This window comes from Molothrus ater, chromosome 7, assembly GCF_012460135.2.
Source record: "Molothrus ater isolate BHLD 08-10-18 breed brown headed cowbird chromosome 7, BPBGC_Mater_1.1, whole genome shotgun sequence".
Lineage (NCBI taxonomy): Eukaryota > Metazoa > Chordata > Aves > Passeriformes > Icteridae > Molothrus > Molothrus ater.
This window is the reverse complement of record NC_050484.2, coordinates 28809038-28824798: the sequence shown is the minus strand read 5'-3', so window position 1 is coordinate 28824798 and position 15761 is coordinate 28809038. Positions and strand designations below refer to the sequence as shown.

The window sequence follows — 15761 nt, the reverse complement described above, 5'->3', positions numbered from 1 at the left end:
CTACAGGATGCTGGGGTTAGGTTTGGAAAGGGGTACCAAGGGCTGTTAAATGTGTGGCTGATGGTGGAGCCCGTGCTGGGGGAGCCTTGCTCTTTGCTGTTTGTGGTGTCCCTCTGGTTCAGCATCTGCTACCAGCTGCTGTTTGTTGACTGTGTGGACAATGGCCTTGTGCTTTGGCAGACTAAGAAAGCAGCAGTTGTGTCTTTCATCTTTCCTGCTTTCACAGTGAGGCTGGGATAAAACCATGAATCTTCTACAACAGAGGAGCCAGCCCTGCAGGAATTGGACTGAGCTGAGCTCCCTGCTCAGAGCAGCTTGGCCTGTGGCTGTGTTAGAGCTGAGCTTTGGGCAGCAGAGCCCAGGAGAAGATGTTCAGCTGCAGTGGTGCCCGCAGTGAGGGATACGTCCAGGAGCTCTTCCATGAGGAAGCACAGCAGGTATGTCACAGAGCCATCTCCTTTCCCAAATTTCCATCTCCATGGCCTCTCCACTCCTGGTCACCTCTGTGGCAAGGGAACAGGAGTGAAGTAACAAAACTGCCCTTTGTTTTGCTGTGTATGTCTGAGGTGTATGACTCAGAAAGGGAAAGAAGAGACTCGATTTCCAGAGGGCAAGAGGAAGCAGTTCCATAGGAAAACTACAGTTTCCCTGGAGCTTCAGATCTTGGTTCCAGCGGCTCTGGAAAATCACTGTGCCCCAAGATCCAGAGCCCCATGTCTCCTTGAGAAGCAAAGGGTCCTGATCAGATATGGCTGTGATGGGGAAACCATCTTAACCTACTCTGTTGCTCCCAGCTGATTTGTCATGTCCTCTAAGGGAGTTCTCCCATGCACTGAGAGCCCTGCTTGCCTTGGTGGAGTGTTTGGAAGGGTCGGGAGAAGCACAGTGTGTAGCTGCAGGCTCTGGGAAGGACCCTTGAATGGTGTTTTTGGTTGATGCATTGGGGTTAATTCACTGAGGCTCAGCAGGGCTCTGTTGCTGATTATCCTACAAGAATATGAACAGGGTGTTGTAGGAGCCATCTCTTTCAGGGCCCAGGCACCCCAACAGCCTGACAGCCCTTCATCTTAGGGACAGCTTGCAGCAAAGGAGTGTCTCAGCAGCTGTTGGTGGCCATCCCCCTGTTGGTGGCTGGCTGTGGCCCATAAAACATGAGAGGTAAACGCAGGCTTTGCTTTTCTCTAGGTATCTCAAACACAGACCAAGCCCTGGTGGAAGATCCAGCTGTTTGTATGGGAGCCAGTGCTTTTTGGAACGTGGGACGGGGTCTTCACCTCCTGCATGATCAACATTTTTGGAGTGGTTCTTTTCCTGAGGACAGGATGGCTTGTGGTGAGCAAGTGCTGTCTTGGTTGAATGTTTGAAAAGATATTTCCCTCTGCCCTCCCTTACCTTGTATCTCCATCATCACCCAAGTGTTTTGGATTCCATGCTCTTTGTTATAGATGTTGCTTATGCCCTCTGGTATTTTATAGCTTTTCAAAAAGTTCCACTAAAATGTGCAGCTGAAGTGATCTTTGTAAGTGGTTTCCTACCTTAGCTTTCAGAAAGAGAAAGGAAAACACAGCAGCCAACCTTGACAATGAACAGGGACACCCCTGTGTCGTATTGTTGAGGAAAAATTAACACTTTTCCAGGTAAAGTAGTTACAGCCACTCACCCATCCTCCCAACACCACTGAAGGAGGTCTCTTCCAAACATGCCAGTGTTGGAGTTCCTGATTTTTTGAATGGGGAGTCCTCAGTCAGGTGAAATTGCCATTGCTATCAAAGGATCTTCCACTGCTGGGTCCTAATAGTATCTCTGAGGGTCAGAGCCTGGAATACTGTCCCCTCCTGATGCAAAATACTGTATTATGCCTCAAAATTTCCCCTTAGAAAAAGAAAAGTTTCCCCAGAGATGGATGGGATTTGAGCTTCAGGCAGAGTTTTTGTCACAGGCATGGTGGACACCTTCCAAAAGGAGCAGGAAGACACTTGCACTCTGCACTGAAAATTGCTTTGCTGGAGGTGTTGAGGGGAGCTGCAGTTGCTGTGGTGGAGAAGTTGGTATGATTTTTTAGCTTCCTTTTCCTTATGATTTTATTTCCTCCACATCTCCTTTGAAAGCAAGTTACTTCTGGAGCAAACACAAATATAAACAAAGCCAGTAAATGAAAGAAAAACAGAACCAGCTGGAAGCTAGCATGAAAGGGAAGGGAGGAGAAGTCAGGGTTGGCAGAGAGCTCCCCTGGCAGAGGACAGTCATATGTCAAGCTATTCCCAGAGTCAGGCTTTTGCTATAAATTTCCAGAGCTGGATCTGGGGCTGGTGAAGCTTTGCAGTTCCAGGGGACCTAATCTTGCTGAAATGTTCAACAGGGATTGCTGCTGCACTAACCCCTCCAGCATGCATGCATAAATAAGCATCAGTGCTTAATGGGGGCTTTTTCTTCCCACTTTCTCTGCTTGCTATTGTTGCTGTGAGCCCAGCATTCCCCCTCAGTCTTAGTGTTAACCCTTTATTCTGTAGGAACCATTGAATTGCCCATTAACAGCTGCCATAGCCTGGTACCACCTTTCTGGAAAAGCTCAAGGCTAAATGAATGTTTGCATATGTTTGCTTTTTTTTTTTTATTATTTATGTTTTTAACTGAAGCATATAATGTTTATTAACCATTTAACCTGGGGTAAGCAGCTGAAGAAAAAGAACAATTGTCCTTTTAAAAAGAAGTATGGGGTTTGGGTGGGTTGTGGTGCTGACCCAACCACAGCTGTGTTTATAGCAGTCCTTGGCTCTGTTCCCCACTGACCAGATAACAGCCCTGTCAAAGGCAGCAGGATGCTGAACCAAAATAGGATTTTATGATGATACCAACATCCTGGATATGTTTCTGGTTTTTTTCACAAAAAAAAAAAAAAAGAGAAAAGGAAAAAAAAGAATCTGGGATTTCAACCAACCCCAGAGCAGGGAAGCAATGGTGATAAAAACTCCATCATGGCTAGTGTGACCTCAGAGATGAGCATTGCTGGAGCAAGGTTGGAAAGGGGGGATATGGACATGGCCTGGAAGAGGAGTAAAAGGAAGGGAAGCCAGATGTTAACAAAGCACTGGGCACTGGAGGAGCCTTCTGGTTGCTGTGCATTGGCCTGAGCGATTTGTCAGCAGGGGAAGGTGGGCTGGAGCACAGGGGAGAACTCCTGACCCTGGAAAATAAATTACAGCCACGTGCAAGTGAGTGGGAAGGCCCTGAGCTCAGAAGAGTTCTTAAATTCTTTTGGAGGTACCAAGCACCTTTTCTTTCTGAAAATCTGACCCTAAATGGCAAACTGAACCCCTCCAAAGAAAGGGGTTGTGCTGGTGTTTAAATTTCCCAACGGGGACCTGCAGCTGTGTTTGTTCAGAGACTTCTCTTTGCCACACAGTGGCAGGCACAGCAGCTCCTCCTGGAGCCCTCCCTCTGCCCCAAGCAGGAAGGGTTGGTTTTTTATCATGGGGCTGAATCCTGTGCAGAAAAGTCTCCAGAGCCCAGGCAGGGCGAGAGCCACCTGCCCTCTGAGCACACCCTGCAGATAAGGGCTGGTGCACGCTGCTTTGTGAGAGCATTATTTATCTTCCACGCTGCCTTGCCTTTGGGGTTTGTTCTTTGGCATCTCATTGTTTGCAGGGATCAGAGCTTTCAAAGGTAAATGTTCTGAAAAATTAAAATGCAAGCTTGATGCTGTTAATAAATCAGTTGCTGCAAATCCCAGGGGTTCAATTTTGGAACTGCTTTTTGTTATGAAAGTGTTTTGGGTTTTTTTTTAAGCATGTCATTCTAAACCATGCAGACAGGCAGTGATCCCCTGACTATGGTGGTTGAATCACTGTTTGACCTCATTCCTTTTAAACCAGTGGACAAAACCAGTGATTCATGGAGGAGCCCATTGACAGGGCAGAACCTGCTCATGCAAAGGTCTGCCCAGCCCCAGGCTCCAGGACAAGACAGGTTCTCATCAAAGGGGTGCTAATAAAGGCTCTAAATTTGGCAATCAATTACGTTAATTAGACAAGTAGGGGTGTCTGTGTGTGTTTTTTTAATCTGTAATGAATCCAGATCCATAGATCACTAGTGACTAGAAGTGGGTAGGTTCTTATTCTGTTGCAGCAGATTGGTGTGAATTAATCTTTATTTTATAATTTTTTTTCATTCCAGGGAAACACTGGCATTGTAATGGGCATGTTTCTGGTGTCCTTTGTCATTCTGGTTGCCCTGGTGACAGTCTTGTCTGGAATTGGGGTGTGTGAGAAGTGCAGCATTGGAAGTGGAGGAGTCTACTCCATGATCTCTACTGTCCTTGGAGGTCAAGTAGGGGGCACCATTGGCCTCCTTTACATTTTTGGCCAGGTAATTTTAAAAAGCTGCTCAAAGAAAATTTGGAAACTTTGCAATGCAGGCATTAGTCTTGTGCTGTCCTGCTGCAGAAAGTAATGTTTCAAGTAAAATCTGGGTAATGCAACATGGGAGAGCACCACAGGGAGCACTGAGCCCACACTGCGCCCCAGGAGCAAGCCTGAGCATGGCAATGTTCTGCCTGGCACTGGGCACCCTGGGGGAGGAGCTGAGTGTCTGGACAAGCCCTGCAGGACATGTCCTCCCATCCCAAATTACCCCATTGCCAGGACATGCCCTTGCTGGCGGGAGACAAATCAAACGCAGCAGGAGAGGTCAGGGTGGCCAAGCAGAGCTCAGTGAGAGGCTGTGGACGGGCAGGTTGGCCTTGGCATGCTCCATGTACCCTCAGGGATCAGGCAAGCCTTGGCTGCTTCTCTGCGGGAGCCAGCAGAAGTGGAGCTGGTGTGGGATGAGAGCTGGGCAGGGGTAAGGGCCACAGCTAATTGACTTCTTGTGAGCCAAGAGTCACAGTTCTGGATTTTCTGAATGATCCCAAGGAGCTGGTAGGGTGGTGAGGCACAAAAATACACAAGTAGTCTACAAAAAGAATGGAAAATAATCACTTAAACCTGCAGTAACTTAACCCTCTCCCCCCATAAAGATGTTATGAACAGTATAAAATGTGGTGAGCAGAGAAGCATTTTTATGGAGGTTTGTTTTTAACTGACTGGCTTACAGCAATCTCCAAAACCCCTGAACAGCCCCCAAACCAAAAATAATCCCCTCTTCTCCTTTCACTCCAGATTAAAAGCAAGTGTCCATAAAACACGAACTGAACCCAGTTACAAGCCAAGATATGGAAATGGGCCACACATGAGAATCCTTCCTGTCAGATTTTCCACTCTTGCTCTCTGAGAGGACCCCATCTGGGAAAGCAATCAGGTTGCAGCCTGTCCTGAGGGTTGTAAAAGCTGGGCTGCAGCAGCCCTGGCCCCTGCCTTGGCATCCTGTGTGCACAGGGGCTGCACAGGGGCTGGGAGCTGGCAGCTCACTTAAAATCACTTTGCCTGCTCCCAAAAGCTGCTGATGCCTTTCCTCTCTCAGCTGTGCTTTCTGCCCAACGTGCCCTGCACCAGCTGCAGGCTGATCCTCTGCTCAGGATGCTCAGGGAGTGCTGTAACCTCTGCCATAGGGCAGCTGCTGCCAGAAATGGGGCAGTCCCTGTTCCCTGCTCTCACTGGGGTGAGTGGGGAATGCCTGGCCATGTGCTGCAGAGGAGGACTCTCAGGGTGCAGCTCCCCTGATCTGTCTGCCTGTGATGGAAGGGAATCCCCCAGGATCTCCAAGTTGTTGGTGCCCAACTCTCAACATCTGCATGCCATCAGCCTTGCTGAAAACCTCACCAACCCTGCAGCTCCTGGGCATGGGCCAGGCTGTCCTGCTCCCCCTCAGTGGGCAGTGCTGGGTCTGTCCCAGGTGGGGGATCTGCAGTGAATGGGGGCTCTGCTCTTGCTGTCCTTTGTCCCTTCCACATCCCTCAGCTGTGCACAGGGGTGGTGGGGTGCAGGAGCCAAGGTCACAGCAGCCATACCAAATGCAGCTGTCTGCCCTGACCTGGTTTTCCAGGGATGCCATGCACTGGAAGGGCTGTTGCTGGAATGTCAGCTGGCAGGAATTTCTGGAGTGAAACCTCCTGGTGTTTTGTGTTGTTGTGCTGCAGTGGTGTTTGAGCCTGTGCTGCAGATGTCCTGTCCTGCAGGCTCTCAGCCACCCAGGGCAGAGTGTGTGTCCTGTCCTGCTGCAAGGCAAACAGGCAGCTTTCCTGGGACATGGCTCACACAATGTGCTCTCCTCCAAAGGGCAGGCTCCATTCCAGCAGCGAGATGGGGAGCTGGTGAAACATCAGAGTTTGCATCCAAATTAAACACTGAGTTAAAAATAACCCCCAGGAGGCAGTAAAGGGGAGACAAACAGCTGCTCTTCAGGCAGGTGTTCAACTGGGACCCTTTCCTCCAGAGAAGCAGAAGAGGGGAAGAAACAGAAGCTGGCTCATCCTTTTCTCTCTCAGAGAAGCCAGTGTAGTTTCTCCTGGAGTGTTGATAGAGGGTAGAGGTGACAGTGGAACATCTGGGCTGCTGGTCCTAGCACCCAGCCTTCCCTGTCTGCCCAGCTCTGCTGCTGTGGCAGTAACATCCAAGGTTGTACTGTGACAGCCAGTGTCGTTCTGTCTGTCTGAACAGAGGCCCCCAGCCCGGCATGGGGCTGTGGATGGGGTCCCTTTTCTCCCGTGGGGCACTGACAGAGCTGTGTCCCTCAGTGTGTTGCAGGTGCCATGTACATCACTGGCTTTGCAGAGTCCATTGCAGGTGTCCTGAGCCTCAGCAACATCTGGGCAGTGCGTGGCATCTCCCTGGCTGTCCTGCTCGGCCTGCTGGGCATCAATTTGGCTGGGGTGAAGTGGATCATCAGGCTCCAGCTCCTGCTGCTCTTCCTGCTGGCTGTCTCAACACTGGACTTTGTCATTGGGTCCTTTACACATCTTGATCCAGGTAAAACTGGGGGTTCATTGCATTGGGGTCAGCAGGCATTAGTCCCTGGGGTTTTCTCCTTAGCTGTGTTTTTGCAGTGGCACTTGGACAGTGGTAGAGTTCAGAGCTTCCAGATGTGTCTTCTGTCCTTTGGTACTGATCTATTAGAGACAACCCATTATTTTGCAAGGAGTGTTTGCAGAGCATGACTGAAGATGCCTTAATAATTTAGGTGTTTAACCCCGGGGACTAAACTCTCAATTTGTGCTCCTGTTATGTTTCATTTGGAGGTTTTCTAACAACAGAGAGCATCTGTGTCTGCAGTGTTCTTCATAGCCTTCTGCTGCCTGACTCAGCATTGTGCCTGTGAAAATGAGGATTGTGAATTTGAGCTATGGGGATCTTGTGTGGACACCTCTGAGGTCCCTCAGACGTGTTTGTGCTGTGCTGTGCACTCTGCTGGGTGTGCTGGCCAGGGCTGTGCTGGGGGTCTGAGCAGGGAGCTGGGTGAGGGCAGGTGGCTGCTGGGGTTTCCAGGACCCATGAGTGGGAATTTCCCCGTAACTTTTGCCAGACTGAGTTCAGCCTGCAGTGACAGCTCCAGTTCAGGCAAGGGGGAGGTTCAGGGCTCCCATCTGCAGCCCTGCTCACACCAAGTCCTGTTCCCTTTCTTCCGTCTGCTTGCTAACACATTTCAGAGCGATAGTGAAGTGCAATTAGCTGAGTAAACAGAAGGTGTCACCTTTTTCTTGGCTTCCTCTGCGTCCAGCAGCGCCTTGGAGAGTGACAAGTGACCTACTAAAGTGAGTTTAAGGAAAGATCTTCAGTTTTCATTGACAGCTGTGATTCAGCAGCTGGGCTGGGTGGCAGATTGTGTCATGTGGGCACTCGCAGCACCGATGGCACAAGTGTCATTCATGCTGCTGTTTTATTTTGTGCTGCTGCTGCTCTGGTGGGCAGGGACAGAAACAGCTGCTCCCCTGCCAGACAGAGCCTCATGGAAAGGCATTTACACTTTATATTTAGCACGTGGGAAATGCCCCAAATGAGACCCCGTGAAAGTTTCAGCAATACTTGTAAATGAGAATGAAGCAGGGGCAGTTGTGTTGCTGTTTTGCAGGGAAAACAAGTGACCTGCTCCAAACAGCTGTGCTCCATAGGAAGTTGTTTTCTAGAGGAAACGGGGCTGGGGGGCGTGTGTTGGATTTTTGTTGTGCTCCTCGTAGACTTTTCTAATAGTAGAGAAAAATGAATACTGGAGGTGAGACCAGATAGCAGGAAAGTGAACACAGGACCAGGAGGCAGGAATTAAAGGAACACAAACGTCAGCAGCAAACATGCCCAAGTGGAGGCCACCACAGTTGTCTTTGATTTCCTCCACTGCCGAGCACTGTCATTTTCTTCTGACAGAAAATAGCGACAGGAAGGGAGATGAGGCAGCTGAGCATCGCAGATGCTGCAGTTCAGCCAAGGCTGACTAAAGACAGGAGGGCTCCCAGTGCCTGGAGGGAATTGGGCTGATGGTGCCGGACCCAAGCCCTGGCAGCCCCCGGAGCAGCTGCCCTGGGGTGGGACAGCGGCACAGCCGGCAGGGACAGCTGCGGGTGGCGGTGCCTCCGCACACCCTGTGGCAGTGCTGCTCCCTCCAGCCTGGCAGGGGGATCCTCCCAAGCGCTGCATTTCCCCAGAAAGCCTCTGAGTGGTGTGTCAGCACCGAGGGTGAGCGCTGGGCTCCCAGGAGCCTCCTCACGCTGTGCTGTCTGCTTTCTGTGCAGGATGGATGGATGGATGGATGGATGGATGGATGGATGGATGGATGGATGGATGCCTGTCTCTTGGGATCGCACCCACCAGCAAAGCATCCCTCCTGCGAGGAGCCTGCAGGTGGGACACGCAGGTGGTGCTGCAGCTCCAGCCTCCAGAGCCAGCTGATGACAATGGCAGGGGGCACTGCACCAAAGCCCAGCACCAGGGGAAGCATTTGAGACCCCTTTGGGGTGGGCTCTCCACTGATCAGCCCTCAGGAGCGTGCTGCTGCTTTCAGTTTGGTTCTGTGGCTGCAGCAGGAGCTGAGATGCAAAGGCAGCATGCAGGGAGAGGTGGTTTTTGAGGCTGGAGCTGTAAGCTGCATTGTAGCTGACAGCTTGTCTGGGTCATGTCCTTGTTTTATGGCAGGTTTATGGGGCTTCAGTTCACAGCCTTGGGTCTCAGTGTCTGACCCTGTAAAATGGGCCTTGTGCAGCCATCCTGCCTTTTCTGCCATGGCAGCCTTTTCCCGCACTTAACATCTCCAAGTGCTGCGCACACAGGAAGGGACTGCACATCTGCCAAGCAGCACTTGCTTGAATTTAAATAATCTCCAGGAATGCCTGTCCATCTTGAAGGTCTTAACTGGCTGCCTTTGTGTGGCTGGGCTGGGTGGAGTCCCCTGCTCTTCTCCCCATTCCCGCAGCTCACACCCAGGCACACACCAAATCGGATATTGTCCAAGCACTCACTCCCTTCCTGTGGTTTGCCTTTATTTTTAGTCTGAGGACGGAGCATGTTTACACAAAAGGGGGCTTCTCAGCACGGCTTCCTGCTGCTCTTTCTCTTTTTTTTTTCCTCTCTCTTGCTGTGGCTTGCTCCTGCTCCAAGAGCCAGCTGGGCTCCTGCAGCCAGGAGCTGGGGCTGGAGGAGCTGAGTGCAGGCAGGGAGTGCTCTGGGTCACTTGTCCAGACTCTGCTGACCCCTCTGGGCCTGCCAGCTTGCTTGCTGCTAGCCTGCCCTGTCCCTCTGCCTGGCCCCCAGGGCTTTTGCTCCTTTCCACAGGCTGCCTGCAGGGTGGAGTGGGACTGGCTGATTTTTTGGAGCTAATCCTAAATCCTCCCTTGGCTTCAGCTGGCACTTCCCCTGGGGCTTGGTCACAGTCCCAGGCTGGGATCTCCGCCAAGGGTGGGTAGCGAGGAGAGGGGCTCCCTGTTCTGTGTGAGAACCAGCCTCCCTGAGCTGCCTCTGGCCACCCAGCTTCCAGCTCAGTCCCTCCTCCAGGAACAGAGACCCCTGTGCTCCTTCCTCCAGAAGGGAGACATCCCTATTCCCTTTCTCCCTAGCACAGGTGAGTGTTTTTAGTAAACCTAACACAGGTCAATTGAAATCAGCCATTGCTCGACTTCTCAGCCCATCACCAAGACCCAGCACGAGCTGCAAATTTTCATAGCAGCAATGCAGGGTTGTTTTGGCTTGTGTATGTCTGTATTTTAATGATGGAGGTCCATTCCTCAACATCAACCTGAGTAATTTTGGGAGGAGCAGTGAAAGTAGAGGAGAGGATGCTCCTCTCCCTGACCAGTTTCTCAGAACAGTATGTGAAACTTTTTTGGCCTTTTCACATCCTGAACATTAGAGTCACGGAAAAAAAGAAGATAAGCCGTCTGTTAATGCCCACTATTTTATTTTCCTAGCATATCTCTGCTAATTTTTGTGTAGGGTGACTCCCAAATACTCCCTTTCAATTAGGCGCCTGCTTTCCTGTTTTGGCAGTGGCTCCCAGGTGCCCTGTGAAAGCAGAGCAGCTCTGGGAGCTCGGGGGGGCCACCACTGGGAGGAGGGCTGGTGTTAATTTGGTTGTGCTTTGATGGGGAGATGAAAGGAATCACAAGAGGCCCAACAACAGCCTCTTAAATGCCTGGTGGGGGTGAGAAATAAATTATCTTGTTAGTAATTCTGTAATTGTGTCCCCTTGGGCTGGGATTCCCCGGTCCTGCAGTAGATGGTACCACGTGGCTGGGGTGTGTGGGGCTAAACCCCTCTCCTCAGGCTGGGAAATCTGGGTACTTCCTTTCTCAGGGATGGAGGGAGGTTTGAAAGGCATATTGCTGTCAGGGTGCTTCTGCTTGGGATTATTTTCCATGCAGACCACATCCTTCATGTCACCCGCTTGGGTTTCAGCTTCCCTAAGCTGCTCACTCAGAGCCCAGAAAACTCATTTATCATCTTCATGTATTCCTCTGAGGACAAGTGCTTTGGAGGATTCATCTCCCTCCAATGTTCTATGGCCAAGCTGGGGAGCTGATGCTGTCCTGTGGGTACCACTGGTGAGGATTTGTGGGAGATGAGTTTTGCCTGGAGCTGCTCCAGCAGACAGGGAACCTGCAATTGTTGAAGTGATTTATGTATATAGACACTCTGGTGTTGTAAAGATGCCTCAAAAGCTGCCTCTGGGGCTTCGATGGGCTGAATTAATTAAAAATATTCCCAGAGATTGAATATGAAAGTGATCAAAGCATCCTAATCAGGGGCTTCTGCTTGGCTCTGGGTTTTTTTATTTTATTTTTGGGCACAAGGGGTGTGCCCCAATATCATAAGAGAGGGTGCAGGAAGGATGTGTGTGTCAAAAGATGATCTGCAGCAAATCCCAGAGGCTTTATCCAGGCTGATTGCTGACTTCCTGGCCTGAGACACATCTGGAAACTGGCACCAAATCCCAAGTAGAAATCACCTGTGCGAGCAGCAGCAGAAAAAAAATTATAAAATCCCACTTTGCTACTGAACAAGGTACACACCATGGTGAATAAAGGCAGGAGGCTGCTAATACACTCCTTATTTATTAAAAAACATGGGTTTGCTTTTCCCAGCTTTTTCCAATTATAGTGCATTGAATGGCCCTGACATCACTCTTGAGTCGGGGCCAGCCTATTCAACAGTCTGGCGAAGACATTTATTAACTGGTTACCTGCCAATTGTCTGGGCTAGGAGCTGCGGGACAGATGTGTTTTGGAAAGTGATAACATTGTTAGAGGCCTTATTTAGATAGTGAGAGGAAAGCTACACCACTCTGTCCAGGTTCTCTGAAGTAGGTATTTAAAGCAGTTTATTTAGAAGGAAAAAACCGAAGCAGCTAGCCTTGAGATGCAGCCCTGTTTGTGGGTAGGTTTTCACGGTGTTTCCCTGCTGGAGGACATCCAGCAGTGGGACTGCGTTGGGGAGCAGCACTCTGGGTTGCTGCAGATGCTCAGGTGTCAGCACAGCTGCTGCACCCCGGGGCTGGGGCTGGCAGCGCTGTGTCCCTGCTCTGCCCAGCCCAGGCAGGATTCCCGAGCCACCGCCCCAGGCATCTCCCAGGAGGTGGGGAAAGAGGGGAGGAGGGCTCGGGGTCTGCGGGTCCCGCCCTCCTGCACCTACTGGGCTGCACTGGGGATGGATGCCACGTGCATCCAATCTGCTCCTAAAAATTTCCACAGGTGGATCCTTTCCTGCATCCTTGGGGACCCTGCTCTTGTCACTTGCCAGGCTTATCCCCTCTTCCTGCAGCCTAAACCCACTGCTTTGGGTCTCTTGAGGACTTGGCACAATCTGGTGTCCTTCCTTTTTGCATTAAACCTCCTTGCCTGGCAGGCCTCTGGTGCTCTTCAGTCCTCCCTGGGCAGCTCCATCTGAGCAGCCATGGGAGTGAGCAGCCCTGTGTGCCATGAGCTGCTGAGGATGAGCAGAGCCCTGGCCTCCCCTAAATGAGACCCTAAAATGTGCCACTGAATGGTGCTGTCCTGTACTGGCTGGCCAGGTCCATGCCTGGAGCCAGGAGAGGGCTTGCTGAGGCTGTTACAGGTTTAAGCTTGCTCAGTAGAGTTCCTGATGTGCACAGGAGGTTTTGTACACATTGATTTCACCTTTAATTGCTTTGCTGTTTCCCTGTGAAGCAATGCTAAGCTCATCTTCCTAGAACTTGTAAATAAATCCTGAAATACCTTGGCTGGCTTTGTTAGACTCTGCCTTCATGTGGGCTTTCCCCATCCATCCCTCCCATAAAACCTCCTGTGCAGGCTCTCCTTCAGCAGCAACTTGTTTAATGCTACAGAACTGATAAAACTGACTGGTTTAAGGAAGATCTATATCATCCCACATCTTCTCCCTCTCTCCTCATTGCTGTGTTTGGATGGGACAGCTTTATTTAATTGCATTGATTTTTTTTCCTCTTTTTTCTGGTGCCGCCATATAATAGTTTTCAAATGATGGAGATATTTTGCCTCTTCTTTTTTTCATTCCCCCAGTGTTTAATTCCAGTCACAGTTCAGCTGTGCCCTGAATCAGCTTTCCTTATTTGGAAATTTAATTTATTAAGATAACTTCTAGTTATTAGATTCTTCCTCCAGCCACTTCACTTCTAGTTTGCATTCCTCTCCTAGGCTAAAGAGAAAATTTGTGTGGGAAATAGGTCCTTATCTGCTGTTCATCCTCTCTCCTGGCTTGTGTTAACAATTTTTGACCTTTTTTGTCTGTAAGTAAGGGATTTTATCCTGGTTGTACCTTCACTAACTGGGATGGTGGCTCAGTGGTTCTTTCTGGTTTTCTTTTTCACTTGAAGGGGGAAATGCATCCATTGAAAAATTGATTTTTGTAGGGAAAATCCATTCTATGACTTACACAGAATTAAATTAATAGTTTCAAACAAGCAAACAAAAAATCCTTTTAGGTGACAACATCTTGCTCAACCTTTCCAAAATCAAATGCTGTTTGGTTTGATTGCATTCTGAAGCCAGACTTAAGGCTGTAGCTGTGTGTGTGTTGCATATAGAGGATAATGAAAACCTTCCAAAAATGAAAACAAGCTATCATTTTAGATACAAAATTAAAAAGTCAACAAAAGGAATAGTTTTCTTTTGAAGTACCACTGTCATGTGGATAATATATCCATAATTTATTATGGGAAGCTGGGAGCATGGGATGCTGTAGTCATGAGGATGGCAGAAGGCTCATGGCAGGATCTGGTGGATTAAGTTGTATCATTTTTCCTTTGAAAGATGGGGATTTGATCAGCATGGATTGGGCTTTGTCCCAAACAATACACGGAGCAGCTCTGAGATGGAGGGGAGGCCACTCCAAAGTCCAAAGGATGTGTGTCATCACCACTGCACTGCCACTCATTTTCCTCCAATTGTTGTGCCTTGACTCAGCCTAAATTCTGATCTCTCGAGCCTAGGGCTTTTCACTGGAGAAGCTCTCCAGAGCCTCCCACAGCTGGGCTCTCTGGGCATGACTTCCAAGAAATACCATTCTGTAATTGATAATGATACCCCATTGATGGAAACTGTTTTCCTGGAAGAAGGATGGAGCAAGGGACACTGTAGTTCTTGTCCTCTTTGCAATGAATAAAATAATTTTTACCAGCTGGTTTGAATACCATTGAACAAGCCAGGCTGAAAATACCACATCAAAGAAATCAAATAGTAATGGAAGGATTTATATATTACAGCAAGTCTAGTGCTTAGCATTAAATAATGCAAAACATAAGAAGAATTTAAAAAGTTGAAACACCTGTGTTAAACTCCCTTACTTTTTTTTTTCCTGACCAGAATTTCAGAGTGTCTAATTGCAGAAAATGTTCATTTTTTGTTTTTTTTTTTTTTTGAAAAAATTATTAAACCCCACCAACCTAGTAAACCCCACTTACCAGAATAAGTGCCAAAGAGCTCTGCTAGCTACTTCCACGGGCACATTCCTAAGTTTTCCTTTATTTAAGCAGTGCCTTTGTGATGAGGAGCTGTCTGTGCAGGCTCTGAGTGTGCTCTTGTGTACATTAGTGGTTTTCCACTTTCCCCAGAGGCTGAGGCAGAGATAAAGCAGGCACAGGGGTGTTGGGCAGAAATTAGCATTTCCTCCCACCCTGTCCCGTCCTGCAGGAGATGTGGTGTGGCTGGGGGGAGCATAGAGTGCCTCCTGATCTGAGAGAGGTGACAGCGTCCTGCACATGAAAATTGCTCCATTAGCTAAAGACAAACATCGGAGACAGATTTAAGCAGCTCCCTTTGTTTATTCTGCCTTTTATGCTATTTTTAGCTGCTGGCTAGCACCCAGTGCTGCAGGTCCATTGCCTTCAGGGAGAGGAGGTGCTCGTCATCTGATGGCTCCCATGGCCGGGATGCTCCACGAGGAGACGGGGGTGCAGTTACCAAAAAGGATAAATACGCAAAGGGATGATGACGCTTTTTTCTCCGGGTTTCCCCAAACAGATCGGCCCTGGCGCTTCTGCTGCAGCTTTTCTTGCTCGCCTGAGGGTATTCAGAGCAGAGATCCCATGTCTCCCCGAGCCTCCTCTGACACAGCAGAGCATCGCACTGGCTGATGCTCAGCCTCTTTCCAAGAGGCATCCTGCCGCAGGCTGTCCTGCAGGACAGCTGCCGAGCCCCGGAGCAATTTGAGAAGAGGTGGCCCAGAGTGCTGTCCCCCGACAGCGCCCTCAGCATCCCCGCCTGCCCATTTGTCTGCTCGGCTGAGCCGTGTTTATGCCCGGGGTGATCCGTCCGGTGCTGCTCCTGCCCTAAATGCCATTTAAATAGCCCGGGTTTGTCTCTGCCGCTGTTGGTGGGGATGCGCAGGTGAGGTGGAAGGTGGTTTTTGGGACAGGGTTAATGGTGGGATCCCCCGGAGCCCCCAGCAGCAGGAAGCCGCATTGTGTGTTGACTTTAAACAGGAGGTTTGGGAGATCAGCTCCGGAGCAGAAAACAGGGACTGGGGAGGAACAAACACTCGCTGCTTCAGAAGGGCGGCGATTTCCTTTCGGGTAAACACGTCATTAATCTCAGGGAGCACATTCTTTTCCATCAAAAGATAAGGGATTCCAGTTGCTTTTCTCAGGGCTTGGCCTTTTTAGATTGTTTTAACTGTGGCTTTCGCTCCTTCAATTACAGACTGTGCATACTCTCTCTTTTTAGGTTTGATGGCTTTATTGTGGGTGCAGAGAAAGTATTGGGCAAGGGAACTCCTTCCCTGCTTTCTTGAAATTTGCTCTTATCCTTCCTCCCCACCACCCTCTTGCCAAACTTTTTCCCACTAAAACCTGTCTATTTTTTGCTACTTGCTGCTCTGATGAATTTGAAACGTAAGTGTGGTGTTTGTCCTGAT

General features: G+C 49.6%; 1 protein-coding gene across 1 annotated transcript in view; it reads left to right on the top strand.

Annotated features, from left to right (window-relative positions):
* The first annotated feature begins 357 nt into the window (after positions 1-357).
* Positions 358-15761, top strand: part of SLC12A8 (solute carrier family 12 member 8) — a 46273-nt gene continuing 30869 nt past the window's right edge. Inside the window, exons 1-4 of the mRNA XM_036386854.2 lie at positions 358-437; positions 1186-1332; positions 4174-4365; positions 6671-6902. Of these exons, the coding sequence (XP_036242747.1) occupies positions 369-437; positions 1186-1332; positions 4174-4365; positions 6671-6902 (640 nt within the window). The 5' untranslated portion in view covers positions 358-368. The remainder of the gene's footprint in view (positions 438-1185; positions 1333-4173; positions 4366-6670; positions 6903-15761) is intronic.